General features: G+C 40.2%; 1 protein-coding gene across 1 annotated transcript; it reads left to right on the top strand.

Annotated features, from left to right (window-relative positions):
• The first annotated feature begins 568 nt into the window (after positions 1 to 568).
• Positions 569 to 11560, top strand: LOC108727597 (flocculation protein FLO11). Its single transcript, XM_018455774.1, has 2 exons — positions 569 to 674; positions 8478 to 11560. Exons 1-2 carry the CDS (start codon positions 569 to 571, stop codon positions 10994 to 10996), a joined length of 2625 nt encoding a protein of 874 aa, XP_018311276.1. The 3' UTR covers positions 10997 to 11560.
• The last annotated feature ends 2970 nt before the right edge of the window (positions 11561 to 14530 follow it).

Here is a 14530-nt window from a genome sequence, read left to right as displayed (position 1 = left end):
TCGCGTAGCCGAGTTGCAGCTTTTAAACGATGGGGAACATGATACCTCTCGTTCACGAATACAAATGCACGCTCGTGTTTACTTCGTTCCGTGGATAAGCAAAAAGCTCCTCGAGGGGCTTATCTATATAAATAACGACACGCGTTTTTAATGCCAAGTACATAACATTTATTTGTTTCTCAAAATAAAGGTGTTACAGTTCTCTCTGCGATACAAAAACGTTCTATCCCTCCATAAATCGGCTTCTGCATTTTGTTCGTTAAATCGGTAGTATCGGAAAATTAATTTAATAGACGAAGTATGTACAGCAATAGATTCCACAATATGTCCTTAATTTGCCAAAAATAGAAATCGATAAAAAAATATAAAATAAATATCACAGAATGATAAAAAAATCGTAGAACTTGCGTAGTTTTTTTTTTATTATGATAATCTCCATATAAAGCAAAATGCTAACGGTGATTGATACTAGATTCCTATATTTGATTCAAAGCTGCCATTGAACAGGGCAGAAAGCTACGTGATATAATTATCGGCGGTTAATTCAATTTGCTTCTCGCTGTTTCAGATGATATCGAAGAGATTGACCGAGCTATCCAGGTGGCTACTGTTGGCAGGGCTTTTGTGCTGCTCGTCCTGTCAGAACGTACCCACCTCCCTCGAGAATAAACCCAGTAAGTTTCGACTGCTCACTGTCCTCCTGTTCTAAACATGACGTTACCACTACGTGTCCTGCGAAATATTTTCCGCCGAACGAATGAAGACACGAGAAAAGAGCGAGTCTGCCCGTGTTTACTATTCTAAGATCTCTCTCGTTGCACCATCATTATTTTTGTACGGTCTTATGAAACGTTTATTCGTACGAATTTGACCTCCGATAAAAAATTTAACACTCTGTTTCAAATCAAATTTTAATGCAGGAAACGATATATCACATACTACAACATGATATTTCAATAAAATGTATTGAAGCTTTAAACGTTTGATAAGAAATATTAAATAATTTTTTTATCATAAAAAGTGATGTGAACGAGACGTACAAGCAGTATAATTGTCACGGGGTGGCAAATTTAGATACAGTTCAATAAAATTATTTTAATATTCTAGCAATCAGCTAGAATATTGAATTTTTTTCAAGCATTGTTCATTATGCTTAGTTTCCTAATTATTTTATTTTGACGTTTAACGAAGTTACTTTCAGATCTGTATTTAGCTAAATTTTAGATATTTTAGCAAAATTATTCTCCCCGGGTGTATACTTAATTATTCTCATTAATTGTTTATATATGATGACGTGATCGTTGTATCTTTCTTTCGAGTTTGCGATTTTGTTACACGACAAATCTTATCTGTTGAATTGCGTTTGCAAAAACTGCTCTGCGGATACTTCGATCGTCGTATTGCGGACATGGAAGCTGCGGGAAGGAAGAGCTGGCACATTGAAGAACGCGACTTCGTGTCGCGACGTCGCGACGCTGCTGTTGCATCCAAATGTTCAACATTCTCGGTGGAATCCGATTTCTTACTTTTTGAACTGAAAATTAGATTTTTCAAAACGATGAACAGAGAGTAGAGTAACTCGGAAAGTAGTTAATTAAAGATACACTCATTATCATGTTCGTGTTAGTAGAGTTTACGTTCTTTGTAAAAAGAATAATACAGATTTAGACAGATTCGTTAGAGAACACTCGTCCGCGAAAAAGTCTTTGCTTAAAGTGTGGCATAGATATTTTTATCTTTTTCCAATTTTTCTCCAAGTTCTTTACGTTCTGCGCGACAGTGATGACCGCTTCTATTCCGTTTTTATTCGTTCTTGACGCAATGCAGAAGAATGAAGAAATAAAGAAACAGAAAAAATTGCAAAGCAATGAGTACAAGACGGAAATGTTATAAATTTATCTAAGTTATTTGTTGTAAACTTGATTAGTGAATTTCAGTATGAACAGAGACGAAGAAAAATCCTGTTGATTAATGAAATAAGACATATCAATTCGGCACATCCGTCCACTTTCGCTTCGGAACACAAACTGCCAAACATTACTATTAATCTTAGCATAAATCTTGATCAAAATTAGTTGCACGTCATGCGTACGCGTTGCATATGCGTGTGCGTCTCCACGCACATATCAGTGGGGCGGGTCAGTGGGTCATACTACTCGGTGTTAAAAGACACGCACGCGCACGGCTGGATGTCTTCGATTAATTCATATATTTACTTTATATGCAAACATACATATTTACATATCGATAATTGAATTATTCTGATTAATATTTGATTAATGATGTTTATAGAAAGAAATAATAAGGAAAAAGTTATTCATCAAGTAACCTATTAACGTAATAAATTCGTTAATGTTTTACAATGAAAGTCGCAAGAAATCTCTATAAATAATTTATACATATAAACTTAAATGTCTATTTTATGTAAGTTGCAACTTGATTAAATTTATTTTTTTATGAATTGAAATAAGAAATATGCATAATTCTAGACCTTTGCAAAATTCTTCTGCAAAAGTGAATTTTTAGACATATTTTTCCGATTTAAAGTTACAATACTCGTATAAATCATTTCAACACATTTTAACTTAACTTTTATTTGCATAATAGTGCGGGAATAATTGAAATGCCAAGGCTCGCAGCAAACGCGACGTCACCAATTGCGATCGTTGAAAGTTTTCGTACATATAACGTCCGCATTTCGTGAATTGTAATTTTTAATTCGCGCCACGTCAGGATAACGCGTTGGGAAACGACGTCCTAGGCGGATTTCTCGCCTCGCTGTTCCTCGCCGTGCGTTGTTCTACTTTCAAACAACAACGTCTGACACAAAAATACGAGAAAATAAGCGCGGCGCGCGCGCTTTTATCGCGCGCGTTCACAATAGCCAACTTTGCATTTAACGTCCTTCTTAACCTTTGCACTTCTCCGCCGAATGCGGCTGCGAGCAACTCGTCGACCCAACATCCTCCTTCGTACATCGCGCAACCTGCTGACCCGTGAGAAAAATCCGCGAAGAACGTGATTAATTCCTTGACTGCTTTTCGCAGCATGAATATATACAGCGTTCGTATAATCAACTGGTCGCTTCTCTACGCTATATTTTACTCGAAATAAATATTTTTCAGATTTTTTGAAAAATTAAACCATGACATGAAAGCACGGTGAACGAATAGAATTGATAACGAGGTAGAAAATCGCGCAAATATGCATGAATATTATGTTGATTGTCGGTTCAAAAATTTAAACGATTAATAGCCGTACGCTGATAAAAAAAAACATGTACAGTTTAACTTTTATTAAAGGAGGGAATGATATTCGAATCCCTGCTTTCATCAATATAAATGCAGCGAAATCATTTACTTTCCATTTTCCGGATATGTTCATAATTTTTACTGAAAGCTTCAATAATGCCACAATCGAAAGTACATCACCCGAAGGTATTACGGCGAACATAAATTTCCCGCGAAATGGAAGAAGGGTAACGTATGCTCAAATATGCGTGCGGAGCATATCGGTGAGACGGGGAAATTAAAAGGGAGAAGATATGAAATTTTATACGCTCGATTTCATTCGGTATTGTACCATTTCCCAACGACCAAAAGCGGCACGGGAATGCGAGAATATGTGTCGCATAAGCGTAATATGTACAAACGAGCGGGAAAATAATCCCACGCGCCACGGCGACATAAATGCGCGCACACAAGTAAAAACATAATAACGCTTTCGGTGGCTTTATGCATTTGCATCGCAGGTATGTTATGCTTCTCACGCTTTGTTCGGGTCACGAAGAGATTTTACCTTCTTTTTTTGCATTGTAGTTGGACGCTGCGAGATTATATGTAGTTACGTATAAACATAAGAATTTGTTAACAATAAAATAGAAATCGTATACCCTCTCTTTGAATCTTGTTAGTTAATTTCATGGAGTAAGTCGTTTTAATTATCATGTGGGTATATCGCTCAGCAATGTGAGAGTAACGTAAAAAATAAAGAAATATTTTACGTCACGATTTAATACGAGTCAATCATTCATCAAATCCGAGATTTTACGAATCGTTTAAAATAAATCGCTTATTGACATGAACGTTATACATGGGATTTCGCTTCATACAAGTTTCGCCCTTGATTGCATCGCTACGTATTTTTGTTGCTATGTTACATCCACATTACATCGTCATTTTACATCTCGCATGAATCTCCTGAACCGAAATGATCATTTGCATAATTGGAAGAAACAGCTTTGTAACAATCGCCACATTTTATCTCGTCTGCTTGCTCGCCTGGCTCGTATTCACATCTGTTTCAATTGAAGCTGAGAGATATAACCCGTGTTTCTTCAGTCCACGCGCACGTCACTTCATTTTCAAACAATGACACGTGAAGCTCGGCATAAAACTACAAGAGAATAACGCGTCGCTTTTAGCATCTGCATGTCGCACGTCGCTCTCGCCATTTGGATTCTTCGGTATTCTCATAAAAGCGAGTTTCTTTTGGACAAAGTTACACCGAATGCACATTCCTGTATCCCTTTTTTTTTACTGTTGAGAATTTTAGGGCGCGTGTGCTCTCACAGCGATTAAAAGATCCGGAAATTTCTTGACAAAGGGTATCGGCTTGAATACTGTTTGATAAAAAAGTGAGAATTAATTGTAACAGAAATACAAACCTGAGATAAAAATGTCCATTTCTATGATTCACAGCATCTCAGCTAACGTGTGTTTCCAGCGTGCAACGGTTTATACGCGGCGGCGACAATAAATCTAGGAAGAAAACTCGCCACGAGTCCATTTCTGCGTCGCAACTCGCAAATCTCTTAACCTTAATGAATCTTTGCCCGGCTGTCAACCGCCAGTGCATTTCTTTCAAAATAGCTCCTACCGCGTTACGCTTGAGACGGGTGTCTTTTGCTATTTCAACAGACGTCACAAGACTGAAAGTGGAAGATTATTGAAGGATAGTTACGTGTGAGCGCTTTCGTATGAATTTTCAATATAAAACCGGATCTAAATCAAGTAAACAAACAAATGCGAATGAACGATTCGCTTCAACGAGTACGAACGGCGTCGTACATACTGGCTGCACTTCTCACATTTATTGAAGTTGTTCGTTCTTATTTGCTTGATTTGAATTAGAACTAATATAACACCCGCATTTTATCTTTGAGATACTTCGGATGTTTAGATATTTTATGATATCTGTCGATTTCTAATAACGAATTCGATTGGATGCACTGAGTGCGCACTGGTGTATATTAAAAACACAAATTGACGTAAAGATAGAGGGATTTAATATAAATAAAGAAATAGGTTAAATTGTGAAATTCAATAATTACATAAGTACGTATTTTATAATTCAATATATTGCATTTTACTTTTACATTCATTGTTAGATTAAATCAGTGCTTTAATATGCATTATTGCGCTCTGTGTGTTCAACCAAATTGCTATTAAGTGTTTCCAATGCTATAAATGAAGATCTTATTTAATAATAAATTGACGTAAATTACGCGACATTCAAGCAATTGTACTCGTAAAATTTTGATGTTTTAAGAATTCAATATAAAAGATTGATTCAACATTCATATATGCATATGCCGGCATGGGTTTCGAATGAAATTTGCAAAGGGCGAAGATTTAAATGCCGAATGAGCTCGATTCAAGCTACCGTTCTGTGCAGGGACTCGAACGAAATTTCCTAGCACATAATATTCCTCGAGAAATTACTTAGGCGTCACCTGTCTCCTTGTTTGAAATATGCTAGCGCAAAAGTGCGGAGGTCGCGGATTCGACCGTGCATTATGCAGACAGGTAACACGAGAGACGAAGAGACGGTGAGTGCACGAGCCAGAAGAGTTCTGACCATCCCGTGTCGTGCGCGTATATTCGTGAAGCATGACACGTGTATTTATGCGACATGACTGGGGAATACTGGCGCCTGCCGACTGTCGTGCAGCCGCGGGACATTCCGACACAGCGTTTCGCATTTTCGTCCTGACGTAATGCTCGTTCGTACATCGTAATTAGGCACCGCAAGGAAAATGATGGGAAACGACGTCTCTCAAACATCCATTGATTGTGCACTGTTAGCCACGTTATAAAAATTATTACTTTCATATTTTATTTTGTTTTTTAATATTTTATTGCTAATTTCTATTTGAAACCTCAATCTTGAGGGAAATAAAAATATATGTCTAAAATTTTTATGTAACTTTTCCTACAAGAGCTTATTATTATTAAATTTTTGTAAAAATTCACGAATAAATCTATAAATTTTTCAATGTTATAAATTTTTTAACTTGATCGTAAATTTATTCTTATTTTAAGAAATAAATTTTTTTTCCTTATATTCGTTTAATAATCTTTAATAACGTGCGGTTTGCTAGCATTACCATACTTCCTGAAAGATATGCTTGAAAATCTTTATTCCCATTTGAAATGTTGTCACGGGTGAACATCCGTCTCGATTACGAGACGGTAAGATTTCTCTCGGCTCTCGAAGCTCTCCGGCACTTGAGATGTCAGCAGTACTTCCGTCAGCGCGGAGCGCATATATGGCGCATTATGCATCACCGCGTGCATAACTGGCTGCACCTGCAGCTTGCACGAGCGGCTTTAATACCCGACGTCTACCGCGTTTACGGCGCCGACTGTAGAGATAGAAACGTCGATTGCCTCGATAATGCCGGAGAAAACGCGTACTCTCGACTAGCCATTATCAGGACGTTTTCTCGCGAGATATTGGGCGTACGTACGAGCGCGGCGTGCATGTGAGCGACGACATCCGCCGCGTGTATGTTGTCTTCGTCGTTGCCCACGTGTACGAGTTTCGCGTGAAACCTTACGCCATACGTACGCGAGCAGCATCCGACAGCATTCATGGTCAATTACGGTAACGTTATATGTCAAGTCCCGCGACCGCGAATTAAATGAAAACCTTATCATTATTCTTTTTACAGCTCGGCCCACTTGTGAATGCTAACCGCCGTATGTTCGTACGTGCTAGTGGGATGATCGCGTATCCCTCGAGCCGTTGGAAAACGTTACAGAATTAATCGCCGACAGGCTACCTGGGAAACTTTACGCGAAGGTACCTGCCTTCCAGCCTTCCTGTGAATTATCCTTCCTAATTGCTGTGCTATTCTCATAAATCGCAAAAGAAGGCAGATCGTTGCCGTGCTTGACGAACGGTCGCTAAGGATAGCAATCAACGCTTAACGATAACCGATCGTTATAAGTACAGCACGGACCGCAGCAGACCGATATCTACCTTACTCAAACGCAAGTGTTCGTCAGCACTCGGATATGCGAAGTGAAGGCGCCTCATACGTCACCCTTCGACTTTGAAAAGAAACGCTCCTCCTTCTCTGAGCAAGACTTCGTTAAGAGACTCTCTTTCTTTATTTCGTGAAGACGGGCCTTCATCGTTTTCGTGGGGAAGGGCCCGCTATGCTGGATATTTACCTCAGATACGACGCGACGTGAATTGCAACTTCGTAACTGGATCCTTCTGCTCCGTGATGTATAGGAAAGCGGATGTGTACAGGAGGGACTACTTACTTAACGTTATCATCCTGGATGGCTTACGTGTTCGTTTACATCGCGCTCGGAAACAAAAGTGGCATTGTCTGTCAGGTGGAAGATTTTTGCTATATTGGGTGGGACGTTTATTCGAGAGTACTTAATTCTCTTTCTCCGCGTGGGTATGAAAGTAAAATACATAAACGTATTCCCGTAATATCATTTCCTCTCGACCGTAATGATACAGTCGAGTCTAATAGTGTGATTTTATCTTTTCATTCATTGAGGAGTTACTTAGAACATCTAGCAATATTTTACTGCATGACACAGATTATCGCTCTAATCTCCAGTAACTTAATGCACTTTCAAGAAACAGGTAATTTGAGATAACGTAAATTAAAGTTATCATCTTTAAATTTTGTAGATATTTACAATACTCATTTTCTCAGATTATCGTCGCGTGACGACGGGTTATATTTGAGATATCAAATGATGCGCGCCATGTATACGACACCGTCTAGCTTGACGATGATGTTATCCTAGAAACGTATAAATTTATACGACATGGCTATTGCGCGTGTTTATCGTATTTCATCGAGCTGGCTATGGTCGTCCTCTCACTCGCGAGTGCATCTAGTGTCCCATAAATTTATGCAGCCTAGAGAATCGTGACGTTCGTAATGCCGGTAGGATAAATCAATCGAGCGAGAGTGCCGCGCGCGGTGCGAGAGAGGGCTATAATAAAATTAAGAACAATTAATCACGACGACGGAGCTCATTACTCAAAGTATCAGGTTCTCGTGCGCCGATCAAGTATAATTGGCTACTCTCTCTCTATCATCGGTCTCCTCTCCCGTACCTCTCGCGCGTCATCGTGAGACGAAGGTTTCCACCACTGACCCGCAACAAACCCCGCCAGCTTTAATCGGTCATGACGACCTTCAAAATTTCTGTTCGCAGGCGGCCAGAATGACAGCCGGCCGCGGATATTCTCTCCCAGGATGGACTATGACGAGTGGACGCCGTTGGGACGCGGCGACCCTTTGAAGAACAATCCGACCTTCGACTACGTGCCGCCGGTCCTCGACAAGGTACAATACTGGTTGGACTCGCAGCAGCACACAACGGAGCCGTCATCGAAGCGCGATATTCTTGTATTGGGTGTGACCGCGAAGAAAACCAGCCCGAAGATACCCGAGCAGTTCCTCAAGTTTGTGGATGGTCCCAAGTTCACGCGGACCAGTAGTCAAGATTCGATTTCCTACAGGAATGACTTTACTGGCAGCACTGGCGCTGAACCACCTAAAATTGTGCGCACTACTAACTTCCGGAACGGTTTGATCGACTACAGAAATCAGAACAGATTACAGTCGTTGCCGGCTAGTTATTATCCGAGCCCGTATTACAGTCAAAAGATAAAGCCGTACACTATGATGATGCCGCCGCCGATGATTCAGAAGGTTGAAACATCTACCAGTTTTAACGTTGGCACGTCTAAAGATAAGATATTCGGTTATCCGGACACATTATCCTCATTTAGCACGCAGACAGAGGAAGGCCCTGTTCTTCAGGATACTCAATATTACGGAACACCATCGAAAGATTATGGACGCTATTCCCCTGTACCTTCGTCAAGACCGTATTCCTCCTCGAAGACACCACCGAGCAAGGTCGAGACTATCAAGAGCGTCTACTTGCCATCCGCATCGCAGAATACGAAATCGAGATACGAAGCAACTACCGCACCGTCCGTGTCCTTCGAGAAGTCAAATCTAATATATCAATCGACGCAGACTCTGTCTGGCGGATGGCTTGGCAACAACGGACCCACTTCATCTTCCACAATATTTCCTCTGGATATCAATCAGGTCACATGGCAGACTCCGGATTACTCTAGAGATCATTACGATCATCACGCCGCGGCCTCGTCCAATCAGGAGGTCGTCATTAGCCAGAACGCGAACATCATCGTGGATGCCAGTAAAAACGAAAATGAAGAAGTGATCATAGGTCAGAAGGAGATCAGCACCGAGGCGACATCTTCAACGACAGAGAGTGTCGCACAAACTTCTACCGCTTCTACCACGACTACGGATTCCACTGAGCAAGAGGAAGAAACTACAACCGACGTGCAACCCTCGCAAAAGATGCATATTGTTGTCGCGAATTCGCCATCCAGTATCATGGATCTGGAGACACATAAAGCAAAGAAGGATCCGGTCGCCGTAGTAATTCCGACGAATTACGTTGAGAAAAATTTTTCTGCAAGTTCTTCGGATTCACCGACGACGCATAACACCGCTTGGGAGAATCCTACTACGTCTGAAATAACAAAGACTACTCATCAAGTGCCGAAATCTCAATTGCAACCAATAAGGAACGCGATAACGAGTTCGCCGATTCTCTCAGAGAATCATCCGTCCGTTTCCTCCATACCGATGAGAACGATATTGTCCTCACAGCATCAACCTCTGCATCCGCCATCTGCTTCAGTAATGCCACCCAGACACATAGATAGTTCCTCACATATGTACGTCTCTCCGCAGGCGGCTCAATCCATGATGCGTCCTCAGACCAGACCGAACACCATGATACATTTCATCGGCAGTATGCGTCCCAGTTTCCGACCGTCCTCATCCGTATCGATGTCTCACATGTCGCCACCTATGACGCACCTGCATGCGCCGTCCATAAACAATATGATGGTACCATTGTCGAGCATGGAACACACTCATCAACGACTACCTCAACCATTCCCCGTGACATTCACCAGCCCGCCATCGCCGTCAACTTTCAGCACACAGATTCCTGAATCCAACGAGCAGCTGATCGATCATCGACCGTCTCGATTACCTGCGACAATTGTGACCACCTCGCCGTCTTTCTCATCAACAATTTCATCGACTATGGAGTACACGCCCACCATGGACACCATGGATCAGCACGAAAACACAAAGCCCAATCAATCGCCTCTGATGAAGATCCTCAATGCTGAAGAGACCTCGAAGATGAAGACGATGCTTGCGCCATCGTCAATGATCCCACCACGAACTACGACCGTTCCGAATCTCACCACCGATCCTATTTTCTCTCATTACAAGCAACCATCTAAACCGATCCGTGGCCCGATGTATCTCATTATTCAGGGTCACTCAAAGGTAAAGACTTATAAACCCACGGTGAACAAACATGGTGTACCAATAGAAAACAACGAGATTGTGGAGAGCGCAACTGAACGACAACTATCCAAGTTGGAACAGTTAATTCGAGAAAACACAAAGAACGGCGCTGTCGATTTGGCCACTGAGAAGAGAAAATTGGAAGAAAAGGCACGCGCTGAGAAACACGTTTCCTCACGCAAGGAGACTCTCATGAGTCTGGTCGAGAGCGGTTTGAACGGCTTCACCGTGTCATCATCGACAGTAGCAGAGGATGAGCGTCGCATGTCTAATTCAGTTACGAGCATCGAGATCAATTAAAGATCCGCTGTTTGCGACAGCTCTTCTGTAAGAGAAACAAGCTTGACTGGCGGATGCTGGCAGCTAAGGATATCCGTGGGAATCCTCGTTGCGCTCGTTGGCGGATGATCAACCGCCATTCTCAGTAGAGATGAATTTTCTTAGGAACGAAGTCGATTTATTCGTTGCTTACGCGCGGTTCATACCGTAAGTCGTTGGGTGAAAATCGATGGCTGAATGTTGCTAGACGCGCAAGAGATGGGAACTCGAGAGATTTTATGGCTGACTCTCGCAGCATCCTTTTTCAGTATAGGAGCTACCTGGAAGATATGCTTAACTACAACACGTTGACAAACGAGGTGTCGAGAATTTACGTTATTTATTTTATTTGTCGTTTCGTGATATTGAGTGCCTCTCTATATATTCTTTAATACTGGACAATCTAAACGAATTTATGTATTTATAGATTTGTTGATAACGGTTGAATTATAAGTACACGGAGACGAGTTTACGATAAGCGGATGTACGAATGTACGTTTATCATATTGATTATTTATTTAAATCATCGAAATAATTCGATGTTGATCACACTCATTATATGTAATTATTATAATTGTTACATTTCAATGCATACGTCATGATCATGCATAATTTAATTTTGAGATTTAATTAATCTATTTTATTATTTATTTCACTTAATATATATAGGTTATTCCTTTATTTTATTTTATTTTATTTCACGCGCGTTGCGAAAGTGCATAAAATATTGCGTTGCAACAAGCGTTACAGCTGTAATTTGATTAACAATGAGATTATATAATTGTGCAACAATTGAATCCGAAGTAATTAGCAACGCAGTTAATAATATCTTCTTTTTCATATCAATGATCATTATTATTGTAATAATCGCGTTATACAGGACAATCGCGAATCTTGCGCATGTTCCACGTGCTGAAATTTTTCAAATAATCTGCATTTGATTTTTGACGAAAAGAAAAATCGTTCTCAGATTTTTCACAAAATCATCAATCAGTTACGCTGAGAATGAATTTATGGTCACTTTCTTAGTTTTTCGTAGTATGCGTGAGAAAATCGGTTTTACATCTCCGTTATGGTCGCTTCAATATTCGTTTACATTGCGTTTGCTCGAGATCGACGATTGTCATTCGCGGTGATAACAAACTCTTGTTATCACCACATAACAGAGGCTCAACCAGGCAGTTCTCTTTATGTCCTGCCATGCTTTCATCCACGATGAAAAAAACGCGCCAATTTCATATGTGCCAGTATATATAATTACATTACATATACATAAATATGTAAAAGTGTAGATATATACATATATATAACAAATATGTGTATATTTACACATGTTACACGTCTGAGCGGAATAAACAATCGTTCAACGATTCCGATCGCGCATTTGACCCGCTTGCGTCCTCAACGACAGTTATTGCGATCGCAAATGCAGCGAGTGTACGAATTGGAATTCGCGTTTCACTCACTATTTTATGACGTCACTCGATTCGCGTACGCGCTTTCTTCGCGCAATCTAAATATCGAACGAACTCGTTTTATGATTATCGCGGTGCGATATCATTGCGGAACGCTAGCTGCATAGTTATCAATGAGGGCGGAAAGCATCTCAGATCGACTTTGGACCGGTCTGCGCGATTTAATTGCGCCACAAATGTGTAGCTTATGATTGTGCTACATGCACACAATAATATTATTTATCGTACAACGTAAATAAAAGAAATACAGGATGTCTCAGAGGCAATAGATCTCTTCAATCAGACGTCCTTTTCAATCTTGACGTTCCTTTTGTTGTAATTTTACAACGGCCGATACGATTATCGCAATTTTAAAAATACTTATCTTTGATCTTAAATGATCGTTAGCTTAAATGAAATTCGATAACGTTAGTATAAATATTACTGACAGTTAATTACGTAAAATCTTTCGTTGCTCACAATCAATTAAGGCCTTGATATTGGAGCAGATATTTTATCCGTCTCTTAGGAGAGAAAGCTTGCAGCTTCCAAGACATCTTGTACACGTATGACGTCGATGTAATTTATAGATTCGTGGATGTTAAGAATAGGTTTTCTCTTTAGTATCATATTTATTGCGCTAGATACAGAAATCAAAGGTGGAAAGTCTCGTAATCAATCGCTCCGATACATTCAGTTTGTTTCATACTTATTCGTATTTATTTTAAGTTGACGCTTAATATTTGCGTTAGAACTTTCCGTCCTCAATTCCGTTCGTTTATTACGATCTACTTATTTATTATATACAAACATCGTCGTCCTATAGAACTTAAGTATTTATCGCAGCCAACCACGAATCACCAGCAGCAAAATTTTTCGATTCTCGCTCATTCTCACATAGATATCGCCCTCTCTTGCATCGTTAAAACCTCTATTCACCCCTTAGGCAAATTCTCCATCTAACAATGAATTACATGAAGCATAAAAACATCGAACGGTATAAACGAGAATCGCAACAACTTTTTCTTCGTTTTTCCATATTTATAAGCTCAAAAAGGATTCCAACTGCCTTCGATTCGAGGTTTCCGCAATGTTCTGTAAAACACTTTACACCTTTAGGCGCTACGATATGAAACTTACATTAACACTAGTCTTACACTCTACCAGTTACCAAACATATCGCGTACGTACTAACAGCTCACAGACTATATCATGACCCTCTTGCTCGTAGCGATCGTAATTAGGCGTAGTCGAAGTTACACGCACTTACACGCAATATGTATACTCATGCACATACACATGATATATAGATATATGCATACATATATATATACATTATACGTATACGCGGTGTATTTATTTATATAAAAATAAATTATATGTATATTCGGCGATGTGAACGCACTCGCGCGACATCACGATCACCCTTACGCATTCGGCGTTACGTTCGCACGCAATTAAGTTACGTGCATTAAGTTTACGTACGATAAATTGTACCTGACGGTCACGCACGGCATTCTGTTGATTCTTCCGTTTTATTAATAAAGCATCTTATTATCAATCCAAGGATTCCTTCGAACCGCTTCGATCCCACATACTATCGTTATTCTATTAAGAAGGGAACCGACTGCAATTTTGGAAAAAGAGAATCGATCGCGGCTATCAATTATATGATATTCAACAGCGCGATCGTCTTTCAACTGTGTAGTTATTTTTTCTGATTTAATGTGTGTTTGTGTGTGCGTGCGTGTGCGTTTGTGTATATGCTGCGTTGTGCGTAGCAATCATAAATTACATTGGGCCCTCCATATAACGGGATGCGAATCTGTCAAAGAGACCAGGCATAGACCAACAGAATCGACGCATCCAGTATCAACTGCGACGACGGATGAAGTTATACCTATAACGATCTTACAGTAAAACGAAGGATCATAAGTTTCGGTATAGTCCGAAGTGCATCTTGGCTCATTAAAATCGCTATTAAAATTGGTCGTTAAAATAGTAATAAATCAATTCTTTGTATTTTCGTACGACGAGATGTCGGGAAGCGCATTGCACATAG

Source organism: Mycetomoellerius zeteki, unplaced genomic scaffold, assembly GCF_001594055.1.
Source record: "Mycetomoellerius zeteki isolate Tzet28-1 unplaced genomic scaffold, Tzet1.0 scaffold51, whole genome shotgun sequence".
Lineage (NCBI taxonomy): Eukaryota > Metazoa > Arthropoda > Insecta > Hymenoptera > Formicidae > Mycetomoellerius > Mycetomoellerius zeteki.
The sequence above is the reverse complement of the archived record's forward strand: the minus strand, read 5'-3'. Positions and strand labels throughout refer to the sequence as shown.

Bases quoted from the DNA above. Each gene is read 5' to 3' on its own strand.
- LOC108727597 (XM_018455774.1), top strand. From the start codon at position 569: ATGATATCGAAGAGATTGACCGAGCTATCCAGGTGGCTACTGTTGGCA. The intron at 675-8,477 runs GTAAGTTTCGAC...TTCTGTTCGCAG, and splicing joins CTCCCTCGAGAATAAACCCA to GCGGCCAGAATGACAGCCGG.